This window comes from Nansenia antarctica (assembly GCF_963989245.1).
Source record: "Nansenia antarctica genome assembly, chromosome: 4".
In the NCBI taxonomy this organism is placed as follows: domain Eukaryota; kingdom Metazoa; phylum Chordata; class Actinopteri; order Argentiniformes; family Microstomatidae; genus Nansenia; species Nansenia antarctica.
The window spans coordinates 62881422-62897111 of NC_137689.1; the positions used below are offsets into that span (position 1 = coordinate 62881422).

The 15690-nt window shown below is 42.9% G+C and overlaps 1 protein-coding gene across 1 annotated transcript; it reads left to right on the forward strand.

Annotated features, from left to right (window-relative positions):
• The first annotated feature begins 125 nt into the window (after nucleotides 1-125).
• LOC308156805 (gamma-secretase subunit Aph-1b) lies at nucleotides 126-8460 on the forward strand. The gene is made up of 7 exons (XM_080530243.1): nucleotides 126-507; nucleotides 1029-1199; nucleotides 2057-2130; nucleotides 3065-3187; nucleotides 3895-4022; nucleotides 5371-5494; nucleotides 6135-8460. The coding sequence occupies exons 1-7, from the start codon at nucleotides 395-397 to the stop codon at nucleotides 6161-6163; spliced, it is 762 nt and encodes a 253-aa protein (XP_080386369.1). The 5' UTR covers nucleotides 126-394; the 3' UTR covers nucleotides 6164-8460.
• Nucleotides 8461-15690: the final 7230 nt, after the last annotated feature.

Below are 15690 nucleotides of genomic sequence, written 5' to 3' on the forward strand. Positions count from 1 at the left end.
AGAGAGCTTCATTAAAACCAATGTGTATGGATGTGTGGGGATTTATACAACATTAGAAGACAACTGGCTCACAAAACGGAGTAACGGAGACTCGAAATTGATGTTAGCTTGTCAGCTAACAAGCGCAATGCTAAGGATATACAGTGATATGAAGTTTCTCTGCACCTAGGCTGGCTGTTGGGAAACAAAGACTTGTTGATATCGCTTTCTTTGCTGATACTGTTTCAATCAATGCTCCAAATAGCAAATAATAAATGGGGATTTGATTGTGTTCATGATAATTATCCCCAGTGACTGTTAGTGAATCCGTTAGTTGTCTAGCTGTGCTGAACATTTCAAGGGGGGGTTGATCCGTTAGTTGAAGATAATAATTATAATAATTAAGATAATTATTATGACCGTGGCGGTGTTTTTCGGCTGTGCGTTCATCGCGTTCGGGCCAGCGTTCTCCCTGTTCATATTCACCATCGCCAGGGATCCACTGCGAGTCATCATTTTAATCGCAGGGTAGGTCAAATCGTCATGTCTGCTGTCTATCTTTGAGGAAGTTGTATTCCAACTTGTGATCAAACTCCATCTACTGTATAGGCTAGGTGCACGATCTCCACTACTTCCTGAAAGGCACCTGGCATGAACATATCCTGTCTCACTCTATTGGTTTAATTGATTAATCAGCTGTGCACTGTGTGTTCCAACAGTTTACCGCACAGCTGATTAATCAATTAAACCAATAGAGTGAGACAGGATATGTTCATGCCAGGTGCCTTTCAGGAAGTAGTGGAGATCGTGCACCTAGCCTATTGCAGGAATGTTGTCACCAATTAGACCCATCTGGAATATGTAGTAATTTGTTAATCTAATCAGTCATCTGGTGTCACTGTGAAATGACGACGGAATCATATCCCCACACACAGCTGTCGTTTTGAAAAATACATGATGAAGACATCACTTATGTTACGCTACTGTTGATGTGATGTTATGTTAACTATGTTGTGTGTGTGTGTGTGTGTGTGTGTGTGTGTGTCCAGGGCGTTTTTCTGGCTGCTGTCCCTGCTGCTGTCCTCCCTGGTGTGGTTCATAGCCATGAAGGTGACTGACGGAGAGGACCACAGCCTGCAGAAGGGCCTGCTCATCAGCGGGGTCATGTTCTCAGTGGTCCTGCAGGAGGTGTTCCGCTTCGGGTACTACAGACTGCTCAGGTGGGTCTCCCTCCCTTCCTCTTTCTCTCTCTATCGCTCTCTCACTGTCTCGTGTGTGTATCTCTCTTGCTCTCTCTCTCTCTCTCTCTCTCTCTCTCTCTCTCTCTCTCTCTCTCTCTCTCTCTCTCTCTCTCTCTCTCTCACTATCTGTAGATTAGATTCACACATACCTGTACTCAATTTCTAACACCATACTGTTTATCAGCCTGTAAGACGCTCATTCAGGTCTGCTCTCTCTCATTCTTTCTCTCTCTCTCTCTCTCTCTCACTATCTGTAGATTAGATTCACACATACCTGTACTCAATTTCTAACACCAGACTGTTTATCAGCCTGTAAGACGCTCATTCAAGTCTTCATGATTGTAACCTGTATGTGTATGTCTCAGGATAAAGGGAACAGCATGGTGACTTCATTGATGACATAAACCAACAGTCTATTGAAGAGAAAGTGGTTGTGATTTTATAGCTACTAATGTTATGGGTGATCTTAAATAGGTGGGTGATATCATAAAAGAGTCAAAAGGCAACCCACTATCTACTTTTTCTCTACCCAAAGTGATTACCTAACCAGGGGAGGCTGGTGGAGGTAGAAATTGGAGGATGGGCCCATTGTAATGCATGGAATGCAATTAGGAATGGTTTCAAACATTAAAAAAAGAAAGAAATCCCATTCCATGCGTTACAATGAGCCCGTCCTCAAATTTCTACCACAACCAGCCTCCTCTGAACACAGGATAGAGGCTACCTCACACGTTCCTACCAACAAAACCCAGATGTACCTTGGGAAAGATGCCTTGGTGTTTGCTAATATCTCTCTCTCTCTCTCTCCCCCCACCACCCCCCCATTGGCTACTTAGGAAGGCCAATGACGGCCTGGCAACCATCAGCGAGGAGGACAGCGGCACCATCTCCGTCAAACAGATGGCCTATGGTATTACACAGTCCTCTCACCTCCGCCCTCGTCTACTTCTCTTTTACTTGTGATGTGACACATCACCTGTGATGTTCTCGCTGCGGATATGATTGATGACGGATATGATCAGCAGAGGCTGGTGGAGGTAGAATTTGGAAGACGGGCTCATTCCATTCATTACAATGAACACGTCCTCTTACTTCTACCTCCACCAGCCTCCCTAGAACAGCAGACACTGATCAAATCTCTTCTTCTGATCCCTGCTGTGGGAGTCAAGTGATGTTCATGTGGATGTCAGTCAACCCCTGAACAACCGTGGAAGCTGCCATTTCCTACACACGGGTGTATTCCTGTGACTGGTCTTCAGTCGGGACAGTCTAAAAGTACAAGGAAATGACTAATGGCTGTTAATAATTAGGATCAAATGCATCTGTGCTTGATTCTGTGCTTGTCTGCAGTCAGTCAGAGCGGTAGAATCTCAACTGCTCTTCTCTAATCCGATCTGTGTTTCTGTTTAGTACACAACCTTGCCCCCTACGCCCCTGTAGTGGGTGCTGTGTTGATATGTAAACACTTGAGTCTTACCTGCATTATTTACAGTCTCTGTATAAGTCACTGTGACTGGTATTGTTACCCTTGGCCCGCTGATGCTGACATTATGTCACTGTGGCGATTCGTCTGTCCAGAGACGGGGCTGGGCTGTGTTGACTGTGCTGATCTGCTCTATGCTGCTGACTGCTGGCTGTTGTCTTCTACAGTGGTTGGGCTGAGGTGTGTGTGTGTGTGTGTGTGTGTGTGTGTGTGTGTGTGTGTGTGTGTGCGTGCGTGCGTGTGTTTGTGTGTGTTGATTGTGCTGATGTGTGTGTTGTGTTCTACAATGGCTGGTGTACGTGCAAGCGTGTGTGGCGTGCGTGTGTTTTGACTGTGCTGATGTGTGTGTTGTGTTTTACAGTGGCTGGGCTGGGCTTTGGAATCATGAGTGGAGCCTTCTCCATGATCAACACCTTGTCTGACTCCCTAGGACCCGGCACCGTGGGCATCTTTGGAGACTCCCAGTACTACTTCCTTAGCTCAGGTACTGTGTGTGTGTGTGTGTGTGTGTGTGTGTGTGTGTGTGTGTGTGTGTGTGTGTGTGTGTGCGTGCGTGCGTGCGTGCGTGTGTGTGTAAATAACACACACACTGTTCACTACAGACTCAATACCACATAGTTACAGTCAGCTGTTCTTCATGTTTTCTGTCCCGTCTAGCCTGTATAACTCACCAAGCATCTTCTAGAGTTCCAAGTCCTTCTATCCTTACTATTTGTACTGCTAATTGTACCCTGTCTTAATTCTCACTTATGTCTTGTACTATTGTCACTTTTTTATCTTGACTTATCTTGCCTATTTGCCTTATTGTCTTGCGCTGCAATGTCAGGAACCGAAGCCTAAGAATTTTACTCTCTTACACTTGTGTAACGTAACAATAAACTTGAACTTCTGTTGGAAGTCTAAGCAGCGTAGGTTTGAGCAACCTCTATCCTTCACTGATTTATTGTCCTGCAATCAACTTATCAGTCAATTGTTGGAATTTGGTATTTTTGCTCTAGGTGCAGCCATATTCGCCCCTGGAGCAATTAAGGGTTAAGTGCCTTGCTCAAGGACACATGCAAGCTCCCTCCTGAGGCAGGGATCGAACCAGCGACCTTCCGATTGCTAGCCGGCCTATCTAACCTCTAGGCTCTCACCCATTTTATATCTAATGTGTGACTGTGACCCCTCTGTGCCCTTTGACCTCTGTAGCCCTGATGACCCTGGCCCTGACCCTGCTGCACACCTTCTGGGGTGTGGTCTTCTTCGAGGGCTGTGAGAGGAAGAGGTGGTGGGTGGTCGTTGTGGTGCTCTGTCTCCACCTAGTGGTGTCCGGTCTGGTGAGTCTCTCTTACGAACATCACTGCTAACATACCGCCACCCATGAGTCGCACTAGCACACATCAGACACTAGAGGGAGCTGTGAGTTTGTGTTTCAGGCTCAGGTTGAATTTGAAGGTACACAGATTACTTTGTTGACTGAAAACACAATTAAAGACTAAATAAGCTACCTGTTAATATTATGTGTGTCACTTATATGTCCCTGACCCGTACTGTCTGTCTCAGTCAGAATCCACCCATAGGGCTTTCACACCGGCAAAGAACCGTGCCGCCAAACGTTGGTGCTGTCTGGCGAACGAGCCCGCGTTCATACCAGTGTAACCAGAACCATCCGCGTCATCAACGATGGGTGATGAAGGGGCGGAATAAACAAACATTTCACAACTAGATGGCAGCTACTTCACTGGAAAAGAGGATAATATCTTCCACTACAGTATCTGAAATAAACACTATTTTCTATGAAACAAAACAAAAGACACTTTCTACACGCGTTCTCTTACTAATCAGCTGCTCCGTTACTGGAATAGAAATGGCTTACGAAATTCGCGTTCGCGCATGTCCGCGCGCGTGTGCATGTGTGTGTGTTTGCTGAGCATGTGAGGAAGATAGAGAGAATAATGAAACTTTTGATATTGTTTTTGATCACTAATGATTAGATTTAGATTTAGATTAGATTACATTTTGTCTACTTCCTCCTTGCTGGTCCCTGCAGCCTAGAATATGACACACCAACTGACGACGTGACTGTTCTACGTTTTGGTTCGCGCTTGAGAACCACTATTTTCTGGTTCCCGCTGCGAACCAACTTTTCAGGCTCCGAGCCAAGTGAGTTTCGGTCTGAACGCGCCGGCCGGTTCCAGACTTGGTTAGCGAACGCCAAACGGCACGGTTCTTTGCCGGTGTGAACGCCCTACCAGTAAACTCTCTACAGGGTCTAGGAGATATAATAACTTATTATGTATATGCTAGTTACTCTCTAGCTTTTAATGTGTCAAGGCATAAATAGCAGGGGTGGCTGGTGGAGGTAGAAATCGGAGGACGAGCTCATTGTAATGCTTGGAATGGAATGAGGAACGGTATCGTGTGTTTGATACCATTCCTCATTCCATGGGTCTGGCTCTTGGCAGAATGCCCCCCCACCTCTCCCCCCTCCCCCCCAGCAGTAGGGTAAACCTGAGGAGGGCAGTCTTTCCAGGAGAGTGCACAGGAATGCTAGTTCCCCTCTATACAGGCTTCTACTGTAGGGGGGAGATGGGTGGGTTTGATATAGTAGAGTTAGGATTAGTGTGTGCATTTTTGACTCTCACTCCCCCTTTCCCTCCCTCCCTCCCTCCTTCCTTCCTCCAGTCCCTGATGAACCCGTTCTACGTGGGCAGTCTTCCTCCAGTATTTGTCATCATGGTGCTGATGGCTGTCTGGGCCTTCTTCTCCTCTGGAGGGTCCCTACACAACCTCACTCTGATCTGGAGCTGTAAGACCTCTACCAAGCCTATCTAACACACTCAGGCACGCACGCACACACACGCACACGTACACACACACACACACACACACACACACACACACACACACACACACACACCATACACACCCTTACTCTGATCTGGACATGCAAAACCTCTACCAAGTCTATCTAACACAGGCACGCGCCTGAAATAAAGCTATGAAACCCATGAGGATGTGTCCCTTTCCACCATCACCATGGTAATATTTGACAGGTGATTGGTGCAGCCTGTGCCTGGATCACTCACCTGCTGACTCACCGGTCACATGTTGCCATGGTCGGTCACCCGCAGCAATGTCAGGTGGTGTTAAAGCAACACCTTGATGACCAGTTTGTTATGAATGAGTTCGCACACACACACATCAATGGGAATTGGGAATACATTATACTCCCCTCTTTAAGCAATAGTTATACTTTTCTACACACTACACAACCTCGCTCTGATCTGGTCCTGTATGACCTCTACCAGTCTAACACACACACACACACACACTTGGCCACTCCTCGTGACTTGATTCAGAAACGTTCCTCTTGCACACTCTTTTGAGATTGAAAATACTTAAAATACCATCCCTGAGTAAGACTTTTGTTTCTGTTTGTTTTACAGGTAAGAAAGCCACCACGGAGACCTCTTAACTCACCTCCCCACCTGGTCCCTGATGTTGACCTTTGCCAGAGGTCAAAGGGCATTGGAGCTGTGTCATTGCAGTGATGTGGATGACCTCAAGCAGCCAGCCAATCAAAAGACTGCATATCAAGGATCTCTAAATACGTCGATTGGCTGAATCTGGGCCTAACCACCAGCACTTGTGATACTCTCACTGGGAGTATCTATGGATCTGAACTGGAGGGAACTCCCTACAACTGTAAATAGACTGATGTAGTTTACACACCTGCATGTGTAAGCCTTCAGAATGCAAGGGAACACATTTTTTTTTTTAATGATTTCAACTTTTGATCTTAGTTGATTTGCTTTTACTTGGACACTTGTACACGGTATAGTGGTCACCAAAGGCTATAAACATTATGTAAGTGATATTATACAGTTTTCTTATGCAACTAATGTTTTCCTAATGTTGTGGGGCACATTTTCATAGTTCTAGTATTGTAATTGGCCACTTAGTTAGCTAAAGTCTACATTTCTAGGTTCTGGTGCTTACCGTCTCATGGACTCAGCATAGCAATCACCAGGACATCTAGAACCGTCTAATATTTCCCCCATGTTTCATTTCATTACAATGATGATGCTTACTAATCCTTAACTGCTTTTTGACGCCAGACGTAATCAGTGTTAGATGCTCCCCGAATGGCTAAACTGTGTTAGTTAGCCCTTCCGTGTCAGTCCATTATTTCAGCATACACCTCTCTGCAGTTCAATAACCATCGACAGAGTTTTCTGGTAAATGACCAACAGGATTTTCTGGTAAATGACCTGTCTTTATGCAAACTGCACTTCCTCTCCATAATTGTAAGCTTTAGTGTTATTACGGACCAGAGTCAGGTTATTGTGAAGAACAGTATGTGTGATACTGTTTTTAGTTTTTGTTGATTTGTTTTGTTTTTGACGGCTTCCTCACGTCCTGCCTCACGCCCCACTTCATCTAAGTGTTAGGAAATTACGCCACAGTAACGTGATGCTGGGTGGTGTAGAGGCGGTGTGGACTGTAGCAGGGCACCAGCAGGGCCCTAGTTTTGGTTAACCATTGTTTGGCAAGAACCAACTGGCAGGTACCAGTTGAGCTAAGCCTGTGGTATTGGCATCAGACGTGTAGCAGACATCAATAATGAGGGACTGGAGTTCATGGTGTTCTGACCACTGTGACCCAGAGGGCAGCCCTATGTCTCTGTGTGGAGTCACACACGCGCAGAACCGACTCACACACACAGAGTGTGAGGAAAATCACATTGACTCATGTTGGTACTCCTAAGATTGTGCATATCAACCAGTAGGTGATGCACCAGCAGACATTCCCAGTGGAAGTGTATTTGTTTCTGTTGTGTATAGCTGCAATGCTACTGTGCAATCAGGGCCGTCTTCCCAGAAGCAGATGATCCCTACCCATAGACTAAACAGCAACTTCAATGGACGGACATGGCTTAATCTGTGTCCTGTAAACAGCAGCAAGACCTCTGTTAAATATTAGTGTATGATAGGTGTGTTACAGTGTACCATCCATCTCACAGAGTCAGGGGGAGGTCCAGAAGATGGAGAAGGCAGTCAGGATGTGATGGTGGAGGCAGAAATCGTAGGATGGGGCCCATGGAACGGTACCATTCCTCATTCCATTCCATTCCATGCATTGCAATGAGCCTGTCCTCCAATTCCTACCTCCACCAGCCTCCCCTTGGGCAGAATGTCATCAAGTCTCCTCCACCGTTCCCATTAGCATTGTTGAAGTTATGTTTTGATTAATATAACAGAAGCAGACAGACCAGTGGGGAGACAGCGTCTGCTCAGTTCCTAGGACCTATGATGTCACCAGGTCAGTTCCTTGAGAGTATGGTGTCATCAGGACTGTGTTCCTAGGAGGTGTGATATCATCAGGACTGTATCTTTGATGTGATTTAATGTTGCCTGGACTGACAATGCTCTTGTAGAGGGGACTCATGAGATTGGGGATTAATAAGGATATATTGAAATGGTTAGGTCAGACCTGTTCCAGAATATCTGTCATTGTGATGCATTCAACCCTACATGCTCTAATACTACTCTTATTACTGTAAGCCCTCTCTAAAGTTCTTTCTTGGCGTTTGAATTTAATTAAATTTAAATGAATTTTTATCATTGGTGCTTATAAGGAACTGATTAATCAACTGCATTGTTGATTCATTATTATGAAATATAATAGAAATGTTTTCAGTGCTCTGCTCCATGTACCGATGACATGTAAAAGAAGATTGTGCCAAATGAGGATGATGTGAAGGTAACTGCTTTTCTTTTTGTAATGACGAATAAAGTTGGATTTAACCATTTCCGAGTCATTGGATTAGCTGGAACGTCCTCAGTCAGGGTGTGCTGTCTATCATAAAAACATTAACATTTATTAGTTTTTTATACAAAACGCACCACATGATAAGAAACTATTATAAAGGTTGATTTAATTTGACCCTGATCCACAATGTCTCACAATCACACACACAAATACATGTTTGTATCTGGCACTACAATTCTGAAACTGCCTTTTGAGGCACTATAGAGTCTCTTTTAAGCTGGCAAAATGCAAAGGCTATTTGCTACTTCAGCTAATGTAAAATAAATGTCTTCCTATGAATAGCAACCATAAAACCTGGTGATATATAAGAAGATAAAAAAAATATTTTTATCAGAGCTTTTTATTGTCTTATTATTAAGTAATTATTGTCATCTAAGATATAGTCTGGCTTTCACCAACAGCCATGGTATGACTTGGAAGATTACTCACACAATTAGGGGACAGGAGGATTACACACAGGTGAGTTAATTGCATGCAATCACACCACATCACAGCCATCACTACCAATCAGAAGAGCCTAGTGGACACACCATGTTACTGATGTTCTAGCATCTCTAGCCTATCAAATATTGCTATTGTCTGTACTCCAGCTAGAGAGATGTTTGAGGTACAGTAAGAGACTGAGGTAGGACCTTGGGCTGTTTACCTACAGCATGATCCTGAATAGTTATGTAACGGATGCCATGAATGTCATCGAGTGAATGTGAGTATGTACTGTTCCCAAAACAACTGGATAAGAACGGCACACTTCATTTATAAGAGGTGTTTGATGTTTCTGTTTTATGTGGCCACCTTGATAAGCCAGCTACAACCCTTGTAGGGGGATGGATCGACAGCTTAGATAGAACAGCTTGTTCACATTAGCCAGCATTCTCATGTAACCGATTCACACATATTAAGAGAACGTATTGCATTTATGTTCATCACGTGTTTCATGGTGGATAGGTGGATTATAGACACATTATTCAGAGTGACTGCTGGAATCTCCTTGCTTATAGCTCCTACAGGTCTTCCAAATCAGAACAACATGTGCTGCGTCGTTGATTTGTTCTCCTAGGTGGAAGGAAACACTTTATCTCAGATGTATATATCAGCCCTTCCTATATCACGCATGGTGGTGGAAACAACCTATACCTAACCTTGACCCTTGACCCTAGAAAGCTGTTGCACGTCAACTGAGTTGATGTAGATGGTTTGTGCATCTATAGACCATGGGGAGGGCTGACCAAACAAGAGGCACCAGATTGTCTTATACAGTCATGGACAAAAATATATTGCACTTCTGTCAGATAATGCATCACTTCTCCCAGAAGATTGTTGCAATTACAAATGATTTGGTATTCACATATGTATTTCTTTTGTTTGCATTTATTGCAATTGCAATAATATATATTTATTGCATTTATTGCAACTTAAATTGGTAGCAATTACCAAATATTTGGTAGCACACACACATAACTGAAATCAATTGCTTCCTGTAACCATGATTCTTATACCTCTCTACTGGAATTCTGGACCACTCTTCTTTTGCCAACTGCTCCAGGTCTTTCACATATGAAGGGTGCCTTCTCCCAACTGTTGTTTTGGTGTTCTATGGTCCAGATCTATGATTTAGATCTGGACTCATTGCTGGCCACTTCAGAACTCTCCAGTGCTTTGTCTTAAACCATTTCTGGGTGCTTTTTGAAGTGTGCTTTGAGTCATTATCCTGCTGGAAGACCCATGACCTCTGACGGAGACCCAGCTTTCTGACACTGGGCCCTACATTGCGCCCCAAAATTCTTTGGTAGTCTTCAGATTTCATGATGCCATGCACACAGTCAAGGCATCCAGTGACAGAAGCAGCAAAGCAATCCCAAAACATCTGTGAACCTCCACCATGTTTGACTGTAGAGACTGTTCTGTGGCCTCATTTCATTTTCTGTAAACAGTAGAGCTTTGCCAAAAAGCTCTATTTTTTTATCTGTCCACAGGATGTTCTCCCAAAAAATATTTTAGCTTCCCTAGGTAAGTTTTGGCAAACTCCAGTCTGGCTTTTTTATATATCTGTGTCAGCAGTGGGGTCCTCCTGGGTCTCCTACCATAGTGTCCCATTTAATTCAGATGATTCAGTGACCAGGGTTGCCAGATGGGGCTACTGGATTTAGCGGTTATAGACTGGTTAGGCTGTAAATTGTCAATCCCATCTGGCAACCCTGATGGTGACGGATAGTGCAAGCTGGTCAGCTTGAATTTGTTTGGAAGTTGATCTACGTTTTTAATCCACCATTAAAACAATCCTTTGTTGCAATCTTTCATAAATCTTTCTCTTCCGTCCACGTCCAGGGAGGTTAGCGACAGTGTCATGAGCTGTAAACCTCTTGATGACATGCACACAGTGGATAGCCTTGAGATTGTCCATGTTTTTCCACAATTTTGGTTCTCAAATCCTTAGACAATTCTTTGCTCTTCTTTCTTTTCTCCATGCTCAGTGTGGTACACATAACACAAAGGTTGAGTCAACTTTTCTCCATCTTAACTGGTTGCAAGTGTGATTATCTATATTGCCAGCACCTGTGACTTGCCACAGGTGAGTTTAAATACAAATCAAAGGAGCATTACATGCTTGAAATACAATTATTTGTTATAATTTTGTCCAGTCCATTTTTGGAGTTCTGTGTGGAATCAGATTTGGCTTTTTTTCCACTGCTTTTTTGTGTTGTTCCAGTGCAAACAACAACAAAAAACATGCGAATACCAAAGCTTTTGTAATGGCAACTATTTTCTGAGAGAAGTGGTGCATTATCTGACAGAAGTGCAGGGGTGCTGCTGTCATGCCAGATTTTGTCCGCTTGCCAATATTTGTCCGGCCCATCAACCGCCCATCAAAATCATATTGTTCGAACGCTGTTGATATGCCACTGTGTGCTTACTACCACAGATGAATGTATGTATCTTAAATTGGGAAGACAAATGTAATTTTCTTGCACTTGAATAGCATCAAGGTTGATGCAGGCTCACTAGTCAGCTATAGCTTTTATGTAGGTATGGACATTTTATATGAAAACACCTCGCTAATGTTATGGAGTTGGCTAGTTAACCCACATCACATCAGACAAAGTAGTGATAAATATAATTCCACAACTGGATACTACTTTGTTTCCAATCATAGCTAGCTTACTTACTTATCAAATGTCCTTTTTCTGATATAGAGGCATTACGGAGCACACCCGCCATCTCCTCCCACAGCTGTCCTGCGTCGCGCAATCAGCAGGGAGAGAGCCCGGAGCGCACCCATGCCTCGGGCAGGGAGAGCCCATAAGAACTGCCCCAGACCCCGAATATAATAACTGGGCTCTCTCTTGCATGATTTCCTCTATCATAAATGTACATTCTATAAAGCAAGTAAGTAAGGAAGCTAGCTAGTTATTATATTCGGGGTCTGGGGCAGTTATTATTGGCTGCCAATATTTGTGTCTTTGATTGATTGAAAACTTTATTAGAAGATTTGCAGGAGTAGGTACATGAAAGTACATATTACATACAAGGTCAACTAACAGGATAAAAACCCAAGAAAGCCACTGGCTTATTTCAATTGGGGTCCTTGATTCCATTGATGTCCATGACGTACAGACGATACATTGAAACTATATCATTATTACATCATAGTGCCCTGCTGGAAAAGATTCGTGGAACAGGAAGGTTTTGAATATTGTGACGCATTCAGTGGTCTGGCCTTTTGCTTTAGCTACTATGGTCTAAGTTTAAACCATACATGCATCTGCTGCTGGCTAAACCACTAAGGGCAGCCATGAAGGAGATAAACCAACATCTTCTGTATCATTATTGTACTTCTTCCAAATGTTAAAAGCCCATGTTAATTCATGGTTTCTCTTCTGGCCATGTCAATTTGACATGTATGAACTCTAAACTCAACTGTATCCTGTCTTAAGATACCCAGGAGGCAGAGTCTGGTTGGACAGCAGCATGTCTCCCATATGGGACTGCGGAGGAGGTTGGTGGAGGACGGGCTCATTGTAATGCATGGAACGGAAGGAGGAATGGTATCACGTGTGGTTGATACCACTCCTCCTTCCATTCCATGCATTACAATGTGCCCGTCCTCCGATTTCTACCTCAACCAGCCGCCCCTGTCAGGGACTCCCTTGGGGAAATGCTAGGTCTGGAGCAGGAACATTTAATCTCAGTCATAAGTATGAATAAATGAAGATAGATAAGAAGTAGAGAGAGCTTTCCTTCAGAGATAAAACAAACAAACATGACATTCCCATACATTAGACCAGCTTATACCATGAGTGAATACAAGCTCCATTGACCCGCAGAGGAAGTGAGTGATATACTGTCCAGTAGATAGGAGTCTTATGGGACCGGATAGACAGAGGATACTTATCAGGGGTCTTATCAGAAGGGTCTGGAGGTTGTGGAAGGAGTCTCTTTCCCATAGGATGGTAGTGAGGAGGACGACGTGAGAGCTTGGGTTGAAAAGGCCTCCAGGGCCGATTTGTTGTAGTATGGATCTATGGAACTGTCTAAGAATGTTTGAAGTTGACAGATTTGTGGACAGCAATCAGCGAGGAACTTGTCATATGAAGGCAATGGTACTCATGGTACCATACATCTGGTTAACATCTTGCATAGCACACAGGTCATCATGGATGTACTCATAATAACTCATGTATATTAGCTCATGTGTGTCTGTTCTGTGTTACATGCGTGTCTCTAGGCATTCCTGAAGTCACATGCGTTTCTGAGCCTTGGTGCTGCGGGTGGTGAGAGAACACGTACATGGTACCAGAGATAGTACTGAGTAATAGCACATGCTCCCGACACGCTACCAGCGTGTCAGCTACCCCATCTTTATGTGATCTACTGCAGGCCAAGTTGGGTCATGATGATCTAGCAACTCCTCAAGCCCAGATCATCCTTTCTCTTTCTGTCTCACGTGTATGTAGGCACCCGTCACACATTCCAGAGATGGTTCAACCTTGTTTCAACCTTGCCCACGCAGTGCATGTCTGCTGATGATGTATAGCTAGATTGATTGCTACTGCAGTCGAAATGAAATTACAGTAAAAGAGGGCATTTAACACCCTCGAAGAAAAGCCACTGGGTATGGTTCTATGTTTGAAAGCAAATCCTTCTTTCAATATGTTACTCAAATATTAAAATATTGATGATGCTTCTTTTTTTATTCTACCTCTAACTAATACAGTTTACATGAAGTACCGAAGTAGTGTGTGTGGTTATGTTCCCGCGGTACATAAGACAGCAATGTCTACAGGTATTTACAACTGAGGCATTACTTCGATAAGAATATAAAGAATAATGAGGTTTCTGAAATGAGTCTAGTCAACATTTTTATTGATGCGTATAAGGGCAACACCCACAAGAAACTGGTGTCAAGAATTTATCTGAGTATACAGTCCACCAAGAATCACTTCACCTTATATGTTAGGGATAGGTGGGAGAAGGACGCAAACCTAGTCCTAACTGAGGAAGAATGGTTGAACATATGTAAAATACAATCCACCACCTCTAGCTCTGGACAATGGAGACAATTTTCATGGAAGAACATTATTAGGTTTTTTATTACCCCAAGAAGAAAATATTTACAGAATGGTACACCGGGAACTGGGAATTGCTGGAGAGAGTGCAACAATTGAATGGCTGATTTCTATCACATTTTTGGGGAATGCCCAGCAATTCAATCCTATTGGCTAGAGATAATTTCAGAAATAAATTTGATAATGGGACTGGAGATTGAATGTAGATTCGATATTGTATATTTGGGTAATATACCGACCACACTTAGTACTCAGGATAAGTACCTCCTTAAAATATTAATGGTAGCTAGCAAAAAAGCAATAACCAAGAAATGGTTGAATAAGAATCCTCCAACAAAAGGAGAGTGGATAACAATAATACAGGGAATGTTCGAGATGCAGAGTCTCACCTTCTCCTTGAGATTATGTGTTAATAAAATGTGTAGGTATTGGTCGAAATGGATATTATACAGAGGGGTGGATGCTGCCTCCTCTTCCCCCACATAGCTCTATATGGGGGGTTTGTGTGTTATCAAACGCAAATGGTCTCTGTATGTTTTTCTTTTTATAATTTATCACAACCTGTTTAATTATACTTTATTTTATTCTATTTTCTCAATTATTCCTTCTGTGACTGAGAGATTGGATAAGGGCACACAGAGTTCCTGTACGGACAACAACCTTATTGATTCCCTCTGAGGACAAGATGGACTGAGAGTGATACTGATATTCCCTGAATCTATTATGACTAATGGACAAAGTAACCTGTGACACAAAGCAAACTATTGAGTAAGAATGCGATACCCACAATGACCTGTCTGTTTTTTTGTTCTTTGTTACTCATGTAAAAAAAGAAAAGAAAAATAAAGTATAAAAAAAAAGACAGCAATGTATTACTGACACGCATGCACACGCACACACACACACACACACACACACACTTTGCACTGCTATGTCCCTGCAACAGTTACATGTTTTAATTATGTGTTATTAGACGGCAGACTTTATAATAACATGACACGTTTATTGTACATTTCAGGGTCCAATTGCACATCAGAATACACCATTGTGGGGAGGTGAGAGGTAACTAGTAGTTACTAACTACATAATAACATAACAGTATTAGTGACATATGTGACAACTCCATAATACAATATCATAACAATATGATATATACAACAATAACAAAATATTGCCTGCATGAACTCCAACTAGTGGAGTCAAGTCAACTGACCAACACAGTATAACACATTGACTTTAAGTCTAACACTTAGCACCAGGAGGACAGCCTGGAATGGACTAATGACATTCTTCAACAGTAAATCGCTTGTTATCATTAGAATCTGGTAGATCAAACAGACTGACATAGACTTTTCTATCCATTCTAATCTATTCTTATTTGCCACTCAGGCGGCTAATAAATAGAACAAATAATATGTTATAATACACACACATTCTACAATAAACATTGCTGTGTTGTCTTTAATGAGGCAAATCTAACTATATTATTTTAGCAGATTTCACTCAGTTTGCTCAAAAAAAGATTCTACATCAGAGAAATAACAATATGAGCAACGTGTACTCTCTCTGGTAGTTTGTCCTTTTATGACGGAGTACGTATGTGTGT